General features: G+C 44.8%; 1 protein-coding gene across 1 annotated transcript in view; it reads right to left on the bottom strand.

The window, feature by feature from the left end:
• Positions 1-2,074: 2,074 nt before the first annotated feature.
• Positions 2,075-17,543, bottom strand: part of myo10 (myosin X) — a 110,013-nt gene continuing 94,544 nt past the window's right edge. Inside the window, exons 22-41 of the mRNA XM_070918307.1 lie at positions 17,482-17,543; positions 17,145-17,369; positions 16,536-16,575; positions 14,878-15,729; positions 14,309-14,429; positions 13,605-13,848; positions 12,806-12,901; positions 11,351-11,444; positions 10,117-10,172; positions 9,434-9,576; positions 8,686-8,877; positions 8,357-8,514; positions 7,628-7,751; positions 6,984-7,281; positions 6,619-6,826; positions 6,195-6,331; positions 5,954-6,074; positions 5,234-5,710; positions 4,784-4,975; positions 2,075-4,459 (exon numbers count right to left, since the gene is read on the bottom strand). The exon at positions 17,482-17,543 is cut by the window's right edge and continues 45 nt beyond it. Of these exons, the coding sequence (XP_070774408.1) occupies positions 4,349-4,459; positions 4,784-4,975; positions 5,234-5,710; positions 5,954-6,074; positions 6,195-6,331; positions 6,619-6,826; positions 6,984-7,281; positions 7,628-7,751; positions 8,357-8,514; positions 8,686-8,877; positions 9,434-9,576; positions 10,117-10,172; positions 11,351-11,444; positions 12,806-12,901; positions 13,605-13,848; positions 14,309-14,429; positions 14,878-15,729; positions 16,536-16,575; positions 17,145-17,369; positions 17,482-17,543 (3,951 nt within the window). The 3' untranslated portion in view covers positions 2,075-4,348. The remainder of the gene's footprint in view (positions 4,460-4,783; positions 4,976-5,233; positions 5,711-5,953; positions 6,075-6,194; positions 6,332-6,618; positions 6,827-6,983; positions 7,282-7,627; positions 7,752-8,356; positions 8,515-8,685; positions 8,878-9,433; positions 9,577-10,116; positions 10,173-11,350; positions 11,445-12,805; positions 12,902-13,604; positions 13,849-14,308; positions 14,430-14,877; positions 15,730-16,535; positions 16,576-17,144; positions 17,370-17,481) is intronic.

Here is a 17,543-nt window from a genome sequence, read left to right as displayed (position 1 = left end):
TCAAGCATGATCGGAGCAACTGAACAGGTTGTTGTCATTTTATCTACATGTAAAACAATGAGGTTAACTGTTCCCAGCAACCTCCACCACAGCCTCTGTGGAAACTCCACGTAAACCCACCCCCCGTCTCCCTCCGAAACAGAAATCAGCTAACATGAACATAATGCTAGGCTAAACAAATGGCTATTCAGTCTGATTAGCAGTCCAACTGTTGTAAGATGGATATAACTACATGCTCAGTGGGAGCTCAGCTTCAGGCTCAGCTGTCCTCGGCAGCTTTAGTCTTACTTTGTCAGGCTCAGTTGTATTTAGGATGAGCTGTGCTGGAGCTTAGCATGCTAACACTTTTCTGTTTAGCACGTTAGCATACTACAATTGGCACGTGAACATGATCACAGTTAGCATTTAAACATGCTAAGGTTCAATGTAGCGGTGAGAATGTTAGCATGCTAACACCGGGTTATTCTAGGCTCAGAAAGAGTTTGTACAGCTTTGAGTTTCAAACTGGATCTTTCTAAAACTGGTGAACTATGAAGAGAGCTTTGTATCTTTATCACTGTCTTTCCTTGGGATAAACCTCTTTCATGTTTTGTACAAATAAATCTTACCAGACCGTTCCCGGCAAGCATTTGACGGACGGGGATGCAGGATTCAGTGATTTTGACAGATTGCAAATGAGCACAACCCCCCCCCCACCACCCCCCGATGTCAGAAAGATATTGAGGTTTCACACAACGATGCAAGCAGCAAATATGGACATTTTTGAATGTCACTCTAACTTGATCACCAGATGATTTGTGCCGGTATAAATACAGCTGTTGAAAATTGTGTTTTTGATCTGTCTGTATGCCCTTGTGTTGAGCTTCCAGGAGCCCTGTGGTGTTTGGGTCGTGGGGTTTTGGGGTGGTGGATGGGTTCGGGCCTCTGTTCTCGACCTCGTCATTTGGGTCGTTTGATTTTTTTGGTGCCTTAGGAGGCTGGGTGACGACGTCGCAATGCGCAGCACAGAAAGGACTTGAATGTGACTTTCCTGTTGGCTGTATTTCTATTTCTTTTGAATGTAACGTGGATGTAATGTATAAAGAATATTTATATACGCAGAGAGCAGTGTGAGTTATTTGCCTGATGTCACATTAATTTGAAGTGTAGCTTCTTTACAGCGAGGTGTGACGGACGAAGGAGGAAGAAGACCCAGTGTTGGTGAGTCCAGCTTTATGCAGTAAGCACAGTTAATGCCTCTGGCTTTTTTGCTGCTTTTAGGTCAAACTTGTGTGTTTAAATCCTTTGATTTGTCACACAAAAGGTCTTAATGGTCTTTTGCTGACCAGAATTTTATTAAGGACCCATTGAGTTCACTGTGCATTTTCTGCCGTGGCAGTGAAAGTAGTAGTTTGAACTTCTCTCTGAGCCTCTTTTTCTTTTTCATTCTTCACACAACTACTTCAGCCACTTTTAATGTGGACAACCAAGCACAACATCTTCGGGAGCCTTTGAACTGAGGTGGTCCCAAAGTGTGTGCTTTTTATTCCCAGATCTGGGAGACGGTGGGATGCAGTCAGGAGGAAGATATGATTGTGGGCTGTTCACCCCCCCCCTTCAAGTGTAACTGTATACTGTCCTTCAAGTGGGGGTCCATTATATGGACCTCTGATATATGTAAGGATTTCATGCGGCGTTAGATGCGTGCTGCGGTTAGTCTGCGTTCTTATGCCCATCAGTGCTAATGGTAATACTTGTATTCATTCTCAACGTCTTTGTGATTGTCTCCATCAAGCTGTGTACAAAAGCTGGACCAGTATCAGAACTGGTCTCATCTGGAAGTCCACTTTGTGGTAGAGCTATCCGCCAGAACATTAACCTACAGGGGCGAAACGTCATCCGGGAGAGTCCAGTGACCTCGCAGCAGCTTTCGTCTGATTGTCAAGACTTTCTGACTTTTGGTGTCAAATCTCTGGCACCAAACTTATCTCTAACAAATGGATTGCAAAGTACTCAAAACATAAAACTACTGTTGTTGATTCAGTCTGTAAAAAATATGTAATATAAAGGAAAGAAATTAATGTGCCTTCAGACCAAATATGTAACCATTTATTGTTAGAATCATCATCCTTTCAATACATAACACACAGATAAAAAACGACAGTATTGTGTCAGTTGGATGGCTGCGTAGAGAAAAATACAGCAAGAGTTTTATCTTGAGAAAGTCGCCATGTCATCATTCAGGAGAAAAAATAGAAGGCAAAGACTTACAGTATAAAATGTACAGCCACATGATTATATAATATATATAACATTGCACATTATACAAAAAAAAGGAACCACATATGGAAAACAAAATAAGTGTACACAATATACAACAAGGCACTGTGGAAGAAACCTGCACACGCGTCTTTGGATGGATCTGCCGCCCGCGGAGCTCCAGTGAAATGTTGTAGGAATGTTACGCTGCAAACAGTCCAGCCGAGCAAGTCGTTCAAACTAAAATCCGAAAATGACCGTGTACTGGCTTTCGATCATATTTTGAGGCTTTTGTGCATTTGCAAGTGCTTTGCAGGTGTGGGGAAGCAATTATGTAGACTGGAAAAGAAATCTGAAAAATGTCTCTTAAAAAAAGCCCCAAATATTGACATTTATATCCCAGTAATCCTCTGCAGTTTAAAGGGGATGTTTGTGTTGTTGCAAGTCAATAACAACAATAGCAACAAGTCGTTTTAGTGGCTGATTGAAAAGCGTGCTCCTGGTTCTCATTAAGAGTGGCTGATACAGATTAAACGCTCTAGTTAGTTTATGTATATTGCATCTACTACATTTTCTGGAGAATCGACTGAGAACCTGTTTACGGACAAAATAACCAGACACATCAAGACATCAAGACGCTGCAGGTGGGGGCTTAACACCCACATCTGTTCGGTTCCGCTGCTGTTAAGAAATTAAGCAATTTGTTCTAGAAAAACAGAATTTTAAGACTTGAGTTTGGCTTGAACGACTTGCACAGCTGGACAGATTCTGCGGTGTAAAAGTACATTAGAAGTTGAGGGATCATGGGAGCACCTTCCAGATTCTGGTTACACAGGAACCAGAGTGGCTTCGATGGGACAAAGTCTGACTTGAGTTTTTGTCCTGCTTTAGTTTGAGCAGGCACTTGTGTGACCTTCGTATCATCCGCAAATCAATCAAAACAATCAATCACAAACTTGAAATTCTTGAGACGAGTACAGTTGCATATTATTTACAGTGAGCAGATTTGTATCGAAGGTCAAATCCCAGAGTTTTTCAAAGCAGAGAAAAAGGCTTGTAGGCTTTAACTATTTTCTCTTGTCCATTTTCTGCTTTTTCTTTTTGTTTTTACATTCGGACATGAAGACACGCCTCTCTTAAAACTCACACACACACACACACACACACACACACACACACAGACACACACACAGACACGCAAACAAAAACCTCAGTAACAAATAGTCCCATCCTACAACAACAGTCCTTGTAGTGCCACAGCACATTAACATCAGGAAGCAATGGACGGTTTTATTCCAAAACAAGACGCATCTGCACGTTTAGAGTGAACTGACTGAATGACAGCTGATGTGAAAACCAGGTTGTTAAACCTTCAGCTGGTTTGCTTTAGTCTGCGAAGTTGAATTTGTTGTATTTCTTTTGTATTTTGGCTATTTTACGAGCCCACTAGTTGTCAGGAGGAAACATTTTGATAAACTGTTTGTCATATACTTTTGTGATTGCCAAATTTGGGCAACTTAAGCTCAGCATGTTGACTTGCGTCTGCATCAATCGTGAGCATCATCCCTTCACCTTCTATGCTTTGGACCCTGCTTGCTATCAGATGTCTTCTCCTATCATGACAGTCTCTCGTGTTCTCAGGTTGTTTCTTTCAGTTACAGTTGTTCAGACTTTCCTGTGCACAGTGGCTTAAAAGAGGACTCGGTGCACACTAGCAGGGGGCGATTACCATCGAGCCAATCACTTCCTCATGCACCAACATATCGGCGACAAAGTCCACCATATTTTGAATTTTGTGTTCCTGGTTTTGTCCACTACCTGGGTGGCTTTCCAGAGTGCTAAATGTAGATAAAATTATTATCAGAGTGGATCTTTGTCATTCTGATCTAGTTCTGGTCTGTCAGTTGTGGATGTTTAATGTTTTGGAATGAAACCAGTCAAAAGAAATGGAGCAGGTTAACATTAAGAGCATTGTGGTTTGTCTCCAGCATTCACAGAGTCTCTCCAGAGCGCCGAGGATGGGCGTCCACGCACAGCCAGCGGCGGCCACACTCGACCCTCTGCGGCACTACGGCAAGTGGCCATAAGGTCAAAGGTTAAAGGGCGGACTTCACCAGGCGCTACACTGGCTGCCGTGGCTGCTGACGGACTGACAGTTGCTGTAGCGCTTCTTGACGATCATGCTGATGTAGGCCTTCATCAACTTGGCGATGTCCATGACCTGCAGAGGAGAGGAAGAGGAGTGTTTGTACAGTTCATGATGTTTCGGTGTTAAAGGTCGGTGTGTCGTGTGATTATCTGCACGTTTTTCTAGATATATTTATTATTTAAGACTTAGTCACACCAACATTTATGACATTTCAGACCGAAACCAATTCATTCCAGTGGATTCGCTTGCTTTTCTCTAGAGTTGAACTTTGGCATGTGAATACGAGCCGTCTGACAGTGCTGATGCTACCTAACGTTCTTCACATTCACAATTCACATCATTTATTTCAACATCAAGAAACCAACAGTTTTGAAGTATTCGTTGTGTTGTACGAACCATTTGCGTTTCAAAGACCAGCTCTCGGCCCTCCACTGCGATCTTGTAGGCGTTGGGCAGCGGAGCTCCGAAGGAGAGGATCTGTTCATACGGGAAAACCTCCAGAGGCCACGGCTCCCCTCGTTTGTACACCGATATGGCCTCCCGGCTGACGCCCAGCCACAGCTCGGAGGGGAACGCTCCGTCCCGACACTAAATGACAGGCAGAAACGGAAAGAGCATGAGAGAACGTTATTTCACACCCCAGTTTAGATAATACTTGTTTTTTTCTGCCAATATCCATTGGGTGTATTTAAAGTAAGTAAATAGCTCTTATATAGTAGCTTTCATAGTTAGTGGTGGAGTCCGCCATTCTCATGTGGGACTGAAATCGCCCACACACCAGTGGATTCACAGGAAACGATACACACATATACTTAATCGTTACTGTGGATAAAATCTAAATTTCACCTCGACGTTGAACAGCGTGGATCCGTATCCCTGCCACTCCTTCACCAGAGCCATGTATTTGACCATGGCCTGTTCCTGGTTCATCCCCTGCAGTTTCTTCCACTTGTCCATCACGCTGGTTCTCACCGCCGCCGCCTCCTCCCTCATCCACGCCTCCAGGCTGTTCTCCTCCTCCAGCTTCTGCCGACTCAGCGAGCCGCTCCTGAAGCTCCGCCTCAGCGTTCCCTCCAGGAAGCTCGAGCGTTTCCTCTCCGACGTCCCCGTGCGGTCGGCCACCGAGCCGGTGCCGGGAGCGAACGTCTTGGCCGAGTTCTGCACCCGGGCCCGCAGTCGCACCATGGGGAACACCTGGGACATTTCAGGGAGGTTGGCCTGGGAGCTGTGATCGCCCTGGAGGTACTGAAGTCTCAGAGCAGCCAGGAACTGAAGAGTCTCCTCAGGGGCCGGATACTGACCACGAATCACGGCTTCATGGGCCTGGAGACAGCAGACAAGAAAATCCATCACGAGGGCTGAGTATTTTCTACAACATGAAACTTTTTTAAATGGATGCATTTCTGTGCATAAAATGTTCAATACCCAGCTCAATACAAAGGTGTGATAATGTTCTGATTGACTAAAGAAACAATTAACAAGTAAAGGGCAACGAGGTTACCATTAAGGAAGAAGAACTAAAAATCTTTGGGATTTGGACTGTGATGAATCCTCTGCCTGTCTTACCTGTTCAAACATGAAGGCGAACTCCACGCTGTCTTTGGGAACGTTGTCCGTGTCCAAGAAGCAGTAGAGCTTGAAGTAAAACTTCCAGCCGGTGTTGTGTTCGTCTGGGCTGGCTGAAAGCCTGGAGACCAGAGAGTGAGTTAGTGAAGGCAGAAGAGAAACAATTTTCTGCTTCAGACACAAAAAGATACTCAAACACACACACACACACACACACACACACACACACTGTGACGCTTACTTTTCAAACTTGGCGAGCACGTCGGCCACCACTGTGCGGCTCTCGATGGCTTTCTCTGTGGTGTCGTTGTGTTCAAACAGAGCAAACATGTTCCGGCTGTCCTCCATGGCCAGGCCGCGGATCAGCTTCTCCACCACCTGACGCACACAGAGCCAGACACAAACAACCAGCACTATTTTTAAATACATGTGGGTAAACTTCTCATACGTCAGAACCCTTCTTTTCTTTCTTTTCTAACTTCTCAAATGCGCCGGTATTTAGTATCTCGACGCAACGCTCAAAGAATAATAAGTAAACGCGCCTGATAATCAGAGATGTGGGTGGTGATTCAGAGGTCTGGAACCAGACTAGCATTGAATACCAGCTTTTGAACCACTCCGCATCCACCTTAACCTGTGTCCCAGCAGCCCCAGTTGTCACCCACCTCTCCGGCTGTTGTGTGCGAGTTGATGGTGATCTTGCAGGATCCTCCTCCGTGGCAGTGAACGGTGGTGCTCATGTCCTGCCGGGCCACGATGGAGCGGATCTCCTCCTGTGACGGGACGTTCTCTCTGGCTCGAGTCTTCCTCAGGGAGTCGAGGGAGAAGGCGGCGTAACGGTCCATCTCCGAGCCGGGGAAGAGCTCTCGAGCCCTGCGGAGAGAGTGATGTGGATTTGTTAGTGTGAGAGAACATTAAGATTAATCTAGAAAGAAAAGCTGTCATTAGTTGCATCCCAAAAAACTTATTTTGTGGATCTGTATTTTTTGATCCACAAACTTCCTTCAACTATCTGTAAACATGCCAATACCTTTTCAGGTGGAACTTCAGGTATCTGAGGACGCTCCTGGTGGGGACGAAGGTGCAGGACATGCAGGCCAGGATCTTCCAGCTGCAGAGGTTCCCGGGGCTGCCAGGCTGCGGCGGGCGCGTCATCTGCTTGATCAGCTGGCAGAAGAGCTCGTCCCGCAGAGGTTTGAGCTCCTGGCCGGTCTGCAAGATGCCCTGGATGATGGGCACCGGGTCGGCCACGCCCTCCAGGTGCTGCAGAGAGCTGAACACTTTGAGGGCTTCTTCCTGCAGCGTCGTGTAGCTTCTGTTCCTCAGAGCTGAGCAGGACGGAGGGAAGAGGTTAGTGATGTGGTGGATGGTCAGAGTTCATTGTTGTTGTTCATGTAGTTGCTTTAAGTACACGACTGTTGTCAATGTGACTTGACCTATAGCGAAGTGCGTAGTGCTAGCTTGTCTGGGTTGATCTCAAATTTGGTTATTTTTGGCCTGAAGCTTCATTCGTGCAGCTAAACAAAGCAGTCGGCTTCAAGGAGAGAATCACCAAGTTCCCTTTAAAAATCTGTCAATTTCATTTTGCCTTGCTCGTGGCAAACAATATGTACCGTGTGAAACCCCTACAGTGATAATACAGCAGCTTTGGACTGGACTGAATGTGTGACTCACTGGTGAGGTGGATGTCTCCGTAGGGCAGCGGCAGCAGCGGTGAGTGCAGCGGGTGGTGGCTGTAGCGAAGGATGGGGTTCCTCTTGTAGATCTGCTCCACCACCTCTGAGTTCAGACAGTTCTCCTGCAGAGAGCAGAGGAGCCCCACTTCAATACGATGCTCTGGGTTAGGGTTACTGGGGGGAAGGTGGTTTTAAAACCAGGACTGACATCTTTGCATCAGTTCAGGCTGACTTTGAACTCTATCTCTGGAGCATGTAGCGAATGAAAAAATACTTTTGTGTGAAGTTAGCATGTAAACTGGTTCTCAGGTTTCCTCCTCCTCATCTGTATCTGCCCGCTGAGGGACTTAGTTTTTACTGTGTCCTGCCCAATGCATGCTGGGATAGACTCTAGTCTCCAGCAACCCTGCACAGAAAATGGATGGTCTTCTTGAATATTTAAGTCTCAGTATATTTAGTTACCCAGTTTATTTGTCCCAGTTTGTCTTATAGCTTTTAAACAATTAGGATTTTTGGAGGTGAGTAAAATATCAAGTCTTTAATATTGCGTGGTGTTTAAAGAGTAAAAAATAAAATGAAACTGAACCCGGCTGCCTTCAGAATGATCCCTCCCTGCATTCAAATATCTAATAATGAATCTCTGACTTGTATCGCCTTCTTTTAGCTTCTGGTGGGAACTGCAACTACATGGATGGAGTCTCCATCAGTTCTACGCCAAGTTTCCCACCTTGATGTCCTGGATGAGCTGCTGGGTCGGCGTGTCGATGGGAGCTTTGGTGTCGATGACGTTCTGGATGGAGTTGGCCCAACGCGTGGCCTCATTCAGCAGCTTACAGTAGAGACGGTACGAGTGTTTACGGCCGTATACGATCACGTTCCAGTAGCCTGTCGGGAGGACGACACGAAGAAGAACCCAAACAAACCAGTCGTGTTAAACAACTTGGCAAAGGAACAATTGTTTCTGACTGTGGGAGACTCAGATTCATCCTAATTCAATCTCAAAATACAGACACATGACAAGTCTAAAACAAGTCTATTCTATTTCCCTTTACTTACCGGTCTCTTTGAAGACCTTTTCGTCCGGCTGAACCACTGAGCAGAGGCTGTTCAGCACCAGCGTTCCCAGCTTCAGGGAGTTACGCTCCGAGCTCTTGTAGTAGTCCAGAGAATTGTGGGTAAGCAGGAACCAGCGCTTCTTCAGCTTCAGTGAGGCTTTTGTGCTGTTCTTCATCTCTTTGTGCAACCAGCCTGGAGGAAATAAAGGAATCAGATGTTTGTGTTGCTGAAGGTCTACGTCAGCCTGACACAGTAGCAGCGATCAAAACAGTGTGAAAGCATTTGTTTGCAGTTCAACCTGTAGTTTTTTCCCCCCAAATATTTAATGTGGAGTTTGGTGTAAGCTGCTACATGTGTAAACCTGCAGATTTACAAATTTGTAAAGTTCAAACAACTGCAGACCAAGACTCTTTTGTTTTGTCTGCAACACACTGATACACTTTTCACGTCACTTTACTTCAATAAACAGATCTATTCTTATTCTGTATTCAAGGACTATTCATTTACTCAACCTATAAACTTATCTGACTACATCAGCAAGAATATTTCTTTACCTTTTCTGCTGTTATTAAGTTTAAAAAGTGAAAAAAGTAAAACAAATACCAGCTTAAAAATGCAAAAAGGTCACAATAGGTCACCAGCTTCCACAACATTCGTGTGTTGTTGCTCTTCTGCTGTAAATCTGATCTACATTTCTGTCTAAATGCATTCTGGGATAGACTCCAGCGTTAAGGGATTGCATTGTCACCTCGGATGATGAACTCCTGTCCGTCAACGCGGGTGTCTCCTTTGGAGCGCTGCAGCAGAGTGATCCAGTGGTGCATCTCCTCGGGCGTGTCGGCGTTGCAGTGCAGCACGCGGTTCGCTGTGATCATGACGAAGGAGTTCGGCCTGTGACGATTCAGAAATGCAGTTAATGGTGATAATAATAATAATAAGAAGAAGAAGAAGAGAGAAGGATCAAACACTGACAGCTGACCAATCACAAACTCTAAAATGTAAAACTAGATGACAAACATGAAAACATTCAGCAGTTTGAACTTGGATCGAAGCAGGAGTTATATATCGTTTGTGTTGGAGCCGTTGCTCGATTTTTAAACATGTGTAAAAGAGCAGCACCCCCTGGTGGCTGAGGCGGGGTTGAGTTGAAGTGACTTTCTTTTGCCACTTTTAGATATTAGAGACACCTTTCATTTTAACAACAGGAGAGAAGATAAATGAGTAGTTGCGAATATAAGTGATATGAAACCAAATGCAACTGTTTAAAGCAGCATCAGAAGTTCTTCATGGAGACAAATGCAGCAGCTGTTTTGGCTTTTCTTTAACTAACACTTTCTGGTTCCTTCACTTATTGTTATAGTGTGTGAAACGGGGCAGGTCTGCACACAGAAAAGCCAGAGACGTGACATGATGTTTGATGCAGGTCCTCACCTCTCTGGATTATCTGACGCACAAACCGAATCGATCATCCCCACATCCAACGTTCCCTGAAGAGGCAGAGAGAGGGGGAAGGTTTCAGTAACAGTGTTCAGGGTGTGGATAATGAGTTTGACCTTCCTCTGCCCCATGGAAACCAATTATCTCTCTCTCACACACACACACACACACACACACACACACACACACACACACACACACACACACACACACACACACACACACACACACACACACACACACACACACACACACACACACACACACACACACACACACACACACACACACAGGGATAAAAGCAGCAACACATTCACTCACAGGTACAACACTCGAAAGAGGACGTGGCTTTTCCAACAACACATCTGTGTCCTGTCAGTTCAACACAAAGGACTACAACAGAACAGAACAGAAGGGGGCAGCATGAATATAAAACACAAATAAAGTCACAAAGTGAATTTTACAGGTGGCACATTTGCAAGAAAGTCAATGGAAGGAGAAGAGGACACGTCAATGGAGGCAGATCTGCTAAAATCTCAGAAAAGACGCGTCCACATGAGGTGAGATGTATTTAGTCTAATTTGAATAAAAACGAGCTCCTATTCTGAAGCTGTTTCACTTCATGTACATACAGACAGGAAAGACAGATGTTTCTACACTATTTATATTGAGGTTTCTATCCTTTAATATCTCTGGATGTATTAGACCATAGTGGTCAATGTTGCAAATCAATGATCAGGACTTTTGTGATGAAGTACTTTGACGTTTCAGGTATTTTTAGCGAAAAAGAGACATTTGGGTCCAGCTATTTTATCTATAAAGGGTTTCTCTATTAAATTTACAGAATATCTACAGATAATTTACAATTCATGTGATATCACAATGTATATCAATATGAAATGATCTTTTATGATTGTATCCATATCTTCACCCCTGTCATGAACTCACAAAATGTTTGCTGATCTAAGTATTGCTATGCTTAAAAATGGAACAAGCATGAATTTGTGTGTGAAGGGGCTGAATCCGGAGTATGAAGTCAGACTCAGCCCCAAGTTCTGGGAAGAAGACTTTGACATGTCATTAAGAATCATTTGACAGTGTAACTTGAAATTACACCAATATTTAAAAGTATTTTTCCTCCTGAAAACACCCAGGCCGGCATACAGTATTACATACATCTTATCACAACTCCATTTCCCACAGTGCTTTGCCTCCCCGCAGCACTCACCACAGCATTCTGGGGGTTGGCCTGCTCATCGTGCATCTCTCTGATCTCCTGTTCCGTAGAGCCGTGGACCTGACTCAGCACGCTGAACCACTGGCTGTAACCATGGAGACGGCATCATCATCATCATCATCATCATCATCATCATCAAGACATAACGACAGCAGCCAATCAGGATTCACAGGGAACAGGTCCAAACTACTGAGATCTCAACTTACAAAGTTAATTTTGCAATAATTTGAGTCACAAAACTGTGAAATCATTTTGTGTCCAGATTTAAAAAAAATCAAAAACTGAACAATTTCCTTTGTGTTACATGAGATCTATCTCTCGATCGATCTCATCGAACCTTATTTGGAATATGTGGAGATGTGGAGGTGCACATGCGCGCAAAATACTTTTTGTATTATTATTATTTACTTTTGTTAAGAAGTCAGCTACATCTGAAGGTGTGTGCGCTTCAACGTGTTTTCTGTCACACGTTAAATACGTTCAAATGAATCTGTGTTTTTCAGATGTTGGATTACATCTAATTTACTAATTCATTTACTTTTGTCCAGTGGAAAAATTCAAGTATAAAATGTTGGTATTAATGTTAATCCCTATTACTGTCAAAAGAAATGAAGGCAGTTCTGTGTTCAGACTGATTCTGTCTCAGACATATGGAGCTGATGCTGGCTCACACTGACAGAGAGGCTGGCACTGTAAACCTGCTGCCAACACACACACACACACACACACACACACACACACACACACACACACACACACACACACACACACACACACACACACACACACACACACACACACACACACACACACACACAGAGTCTGTTCATCTTCCTGTCAGGGCAGATATTTGGAGGAAGTGGACTGTCCCTCAGAGAGGAAATCAATGTGCTGCCCGGGGCAACCAACACATCGACCCCATAGCGACAATACCTCCTCCTCCTCCTCCTCCTCCTCCTCCTCCTCATTACACTGTCTGTGACTGAGTATGTGTGTGAGTGTGAGTTTAAACCTTGTGGGGAAAGAGTCATGGTGACCTGACGGAGTCAGAGGGAGCTGGTTAGAGGAGCAGCGGTTGGTGATTTCAGTAATAAAGCGATCGTGTCGTGATTCTATGAAATACGTCAGTGACCACATTACAACACAGACCTGCCATATGTGCGTGGGGGCTTCTCGGATACATTTGCATGGCTGTTTCTTTTAAACTTTTATGTATTACGTTTGTAGAAGTGTAATTCCAACTTCATACTTTAACGCTAAATGATCATAAGGATGTGACGTGAACGAGTGCATCAGTGAGGTGACACTGAGTGAAAGGTGCCGAGAAGTCCTTCACTCCTGGTCTCTGCTCTAGTCTCCTGCTTAAATGTTCTTCCTCTTTTCAAACCAGTTCTGCAGGTGCTGTACAGATCAAGTTATACTACATATTGCTATTCGAAGGCACACCTGGCATCCTCGGCAGACTCTGCGATCAGATGGTAGGTCCTCTCCGACATCACAATGTCGATTCCATTCTCCTTACCGGTGTTATCAATGATTTCTCTGCAGATCACAAAAAACAAAAATAGAAAATAGGTCAGTCTGTCCATGAGTGTCTCACCTCGTCCTCTTCGGGGGTTCGGACCACAACTAGTCTTTAATGGAACAATCATTTTCAAAATCTGCTCGATCACTCAATCAAAAGGTATGACGTGATCCAATAAGTCGCTTTGACATTATCTTATGAAACAGGACAGCTTTCCAGTTACTTCAACACTGTTATCATGAAGTCAGCATCTAGTGGCCATAATAAGAACTGCATCCTAGTTATTGAGATAATGATCATTTCAGATATCATGATCCAACATGTTACTGAACACTTCAGTGTACAGTGTCCTTCTCAAATTTCAGCCTTCATGTCTGATATGTAATTATATACATACACAGAATTAAAATCCACTTCACTGCCCATTATTTCATTTCTTACAGCTTGTTTACTCTGTGAAGCTGTGAATACATTCATATACCACATAGTATGACAGAAACACTTGACTTGTATATAGACATTTAATGTTGTTTGTCATTGTTGCTTTTTAGATACGTAGCTATTCTTTCACCTACTATGTTAACTTTCATCTGTCTTTGTTCAGACTGTGTGAAACATTGAGAGCTTAATAAAAAAGATGTGTGTGTGTACACACACTTGGCCAATAAAGCTGATTCAACAGTATAATAAGTGTTTCGAGGTAGCCTGATTAGTCCTTACTTGGCATTATGCATGTCCAGCACCCCCTTCATCTTCTCCTCGCCGTCGTTCTCAAAATACATGAGCTTGCTCTGCCGCAGCACGAACCAGCGGCGCTTCCAGTTGCGGCGGGACAGCGTAGACGAGCCCCCTCCCTTCTTGTGCAGCCAGCCCTGCTTCAGAGCCTCCTGCTTGGCCCGAAACCACAGGAAGGTCTCGTCCTTCAGAACGCACCAGCGCCGCTTCCACGTGTTCATCAGACCGCCTGGAGAGGAGAAGATGAGATTTTTACTCTACTGAGGAGGGGGGCTGCGAGGACAGAGAGACGTTAGATATCACATGACTTTTGATGTGAGGATGGAATATAAAGAAAGAAGTACAAATCTTATTACAGGAAAAGAATGAAACATCATACAGTATATAGACCTACCTATGTAACTGTACACAATCAAACTGTCTGTATTCACAAAGTTTCTTCATCTCTCACTCCAACCTTGTGTGTTAAGTGAACGTACTGAAAATATGAAGAAGCTTGAGTTGGTAATTCTATTTCCGATTAGTTCTCAGATACGTTTCTCTATTTTCATTGTGAAAGTTCTCTAAAACTTTCTGGAAAAGTTATTCTTCAACCTGATTCTGGGTAACACTATGATTCTTTATTGTTCTTAAGTTGTGGTCCTTTTCAGTTTCTTAAAGAAGTGTAAGTGCTGTGGTGAAGGAGATACCTTTGATGAAGAGGAAGCTGTGGAAGTACGGGAGCGTGACGCAGCTGTAGACGGAGTCCCGCCGATACGACAGCTCGTCATCGGTGTCGAACCGGTCGAAGTCGTCCTCGCTGTCCTCAAACTGGAATAAAAACGACAGAAATTAGAAATTCAAGATATACAAAGTTAGCATTACTGAATGTTTTCATTGTCAGTGTGGAATGATATTGTATATTAGCTGTTGTTGCTTCTTTTTGATCTCTCTTGACTGTAATGTGAAGTGATTGACAGGTAAGCATGTGATCCATAAAAACAAAACCCGCCTCAGTGTGATGTGGATTAGAATTGCATGGGAAAAGAGCATCCCAGTGGATCTCAGCCTCCAGGTGTCCAGTGTGATTCATTTAAGATCTGACACACTTAAGAATAGTCAATAGAGATCTTCCTTGAAACAACTGACAACTGCTTTGCTTCAAACCTTAAACTTGCTTCCTCCTACATTCAGTCAGCAGTAGAAGCAAAGTTACTGCTCCGACTCTGAACATGAACAACTAGAGGAGGAACTTTTGGGATACTGAGACCCAACTCACCGATGACTGAGCCCCCTCCGAGCTGAAGCGGTAAGCCCCTGAGCTGTTGTAGGTGCCTACAGAGCCGCGGTAGTCGGGGGACCACTGGCCGCTGCGAGGGTTGGAGAAGGCCACGCTGCCACTGGACACGATGGCGCCCTCATCGTAGTCATCCTGGTCGTAGTCCGAATCCTCGTCCGGCGGTATGAGCTCCACCAGGTCATCGAGCTGAGCCTCGGACGAAGCCTGGGGGTGGCAGTAGGCAGAGTCCCCGCTGGATGAAGCGCTGTGGCAGGCGGGGGGCAACGGCGGTAAAGGCAGCGGCTGGTGAAGCAGGGTGGTTGGCGGCAGTGGTGGGATCACACCATCATTGGCGTATGGGTCCTCTTCAGACGAATCATCGCTCGTTCGGATCCCGCTTGTACGCTGACCGTCTGAGTGGCCATGCTCGCTCGGGTTCGGCGAGTCTTTGAAGGCCTCATCATCAGCCCCAAACCCTTCGTCTACCTCTTCCTCGTCGGTGCCTCTCCTCCGTCCACCCTCTTTCTCCTTCTCATCTTCTTCGCTGACTCCCAACGAGCTCTCAATGTTCCTCACGCACTCGTCGATCTCGTCGAAGTTCAGCGAGTCGAGGAACTGCTGCGCCGCCTTGCAGGCTTCGTCCTCCAGACGCCTGAGCTCCTGGTCACGGAGAAGCTGCAGGCGGTTGAGGGAGGCCTCGGTCAGAGAGAGCTCCTGACGCTCCTTCTGCCTCTGCAGCACCTGGATCTCCCGCTCCAGTCGGAGGATCTCCTCCACCTGAGAAGCCTCGTGAGGACGGACTGCCTCCTCCTCTTCAGATGCCTCCTGGAGGGCCTCCGCTGACTCCAGCTCCTCCAACATATCCGGTGATGTTGGAGCTGCTACTGGAGGCCGAGGCAGAGAGGCTAACTCCTCAGCGTGGTGAAGTTCTTCCAGTCTTCTGGCCTCCTCAGCCTGGGGAAGGAAAAAGGAAATCTATCTGATGGGAAGAGTTTTGGAGAGTGGTGTTCCCACTTCCCTGCCACATGCACAAAAACAGATTGTGCTCATGGTATCCAACGCCATTATGGATATAATAATCCATAATAGTCTTCCTACGCCTCTAACATGTTGATTAAGAAAAGATTATCTCTTGAGTCCTAAAAGTCTTTTTCAAATTAAATCTCCACGTGTGAAATCATTTCAACCTGTTTCTAATACAAATTAAGAATTCAAAGTGTCACTTTTCATTATTCTACTGCAGCGATCTTTTTCAGGATAAGTACACTCATGTCTGTTGATTAGTACCAGAGCTAGGTTGAAAAGATTATAGAGAAAAACAACTGGATAAGACGGACATTTCTTTCTGTGCTAATAAGTACATTCTCAAGAGCAGCTAAATGCTTATTGGATCCAATCTAACACAGAACGACAATAAACACTGACCTGTGTCTCGGTTGAAGAATATAATAATGAATGTACTTGTAAATAAATATGATCAAAATAATTACAAAAAAATGTGTCTGACAGACAGGAATGTAAACAAATTCAAAGATCTATCCAAATGTGCCTGTAGACACTGAACTCCTCGGCCATAAATCATCAGCGAAATGTCTAAAATGTAAAAGTAATCCACTCTTTCACACAAATGAATTCCTTAATAATCAGTTCAATCGTACCTCTCTGGCGAGTCTCTCCGCCTCCAGCTTCTGTCTCTCCCTGCACAGACACAAACACACAGACATCAGCTGACTGAAACAGACAGTAAGATGTGATTTACCAATAATCAGTAATTACATTTCCCGTCTCATCGTGGCATTAAAATCCCATAAAACCCATCTAGAATACGGATCGTGAAGGTCAGACAGAAAGTCATCCAACAATAACCAAAAAATTACACATTATACAACTTTTTATAAATACAAATATCCCAATAAGTGGACAGAAATGTATTCTGGTGTTAGTATGCCAATGTTTATTTAGCCTCCGTCTTTGCTGCTTAATGCTGCAGCGGTGAGGGTGGAACAGTGGCACCTTCTCTCAGGGCTGTCGACACCATTGAGGATACAGATGTCATGTCCTCTGTATTGTTTCTGGGAAGTTTAATATTTTTTTGAGCCACTGTTCATAAATTAGGCCATAAATAGACATTTCTGGTAATAAAGAATAATGTAATAAGTAAAATGCATCACTGCCGGTGCACCAGACTAAGTGGAGCTACAGCAGCGGACCGCGAGTATTTACCACAGAGAGGATAAAAAAGAATTTATATGAAAACACTAGCCCACCTCTCCATCTCCTCCTCCATCCTCCTGCAGCGCTCCTCCTCCTCCCTCCTCCTCCTCCTCTCCTCCAGCAGCTGGCTGAAGGCCCGGCGGGCCAGCTGGCCTCGCACACGTTTCTGGAAGGTGAGCGTTGCCCAGCGGAGGAGCAGGAACTTCCTCCTCCAGTAGAAAGCCCGGTAGTTCTTCTGAATGACCACAATGCACTGCAGCAGCTTCCTGTACTGCTTCCTGTGTGCAGGACAGCGTCAACAAACCAACACGATCAGTTAATAAAAGGGAGTCTTGGCTGGAATGAACATTAAAACTGTTTTAGCGTTGAGTCTTGAATAATGAGTCGTACCTGGCCATGTAGCCCATGACGTGGGCCTGGATGATCATGGCTGCTTTCAGCACCTCCATCTC

This window comes from Enoplosus armatus, chromosome 14 (genome assembly GCF_043641665.1).
Source record: "Enoplosus armatus isolate fEnoArm2 chromosome 14, fEnoArm2.hap1, whole genome shotgun sequence".
In the NCBI taxonomy this organism is placed as follows: Eukaryota; Metazoa; Chordata; class Actinopteri; order Centrarchiformes; family Enoplosidae; genus Enoplosus; species Enoplosus armatus.
Note: the sequence above shows the minus strand (reverse complement) of the source record. Positions and strands in the feature narration are given on the sequence as shown.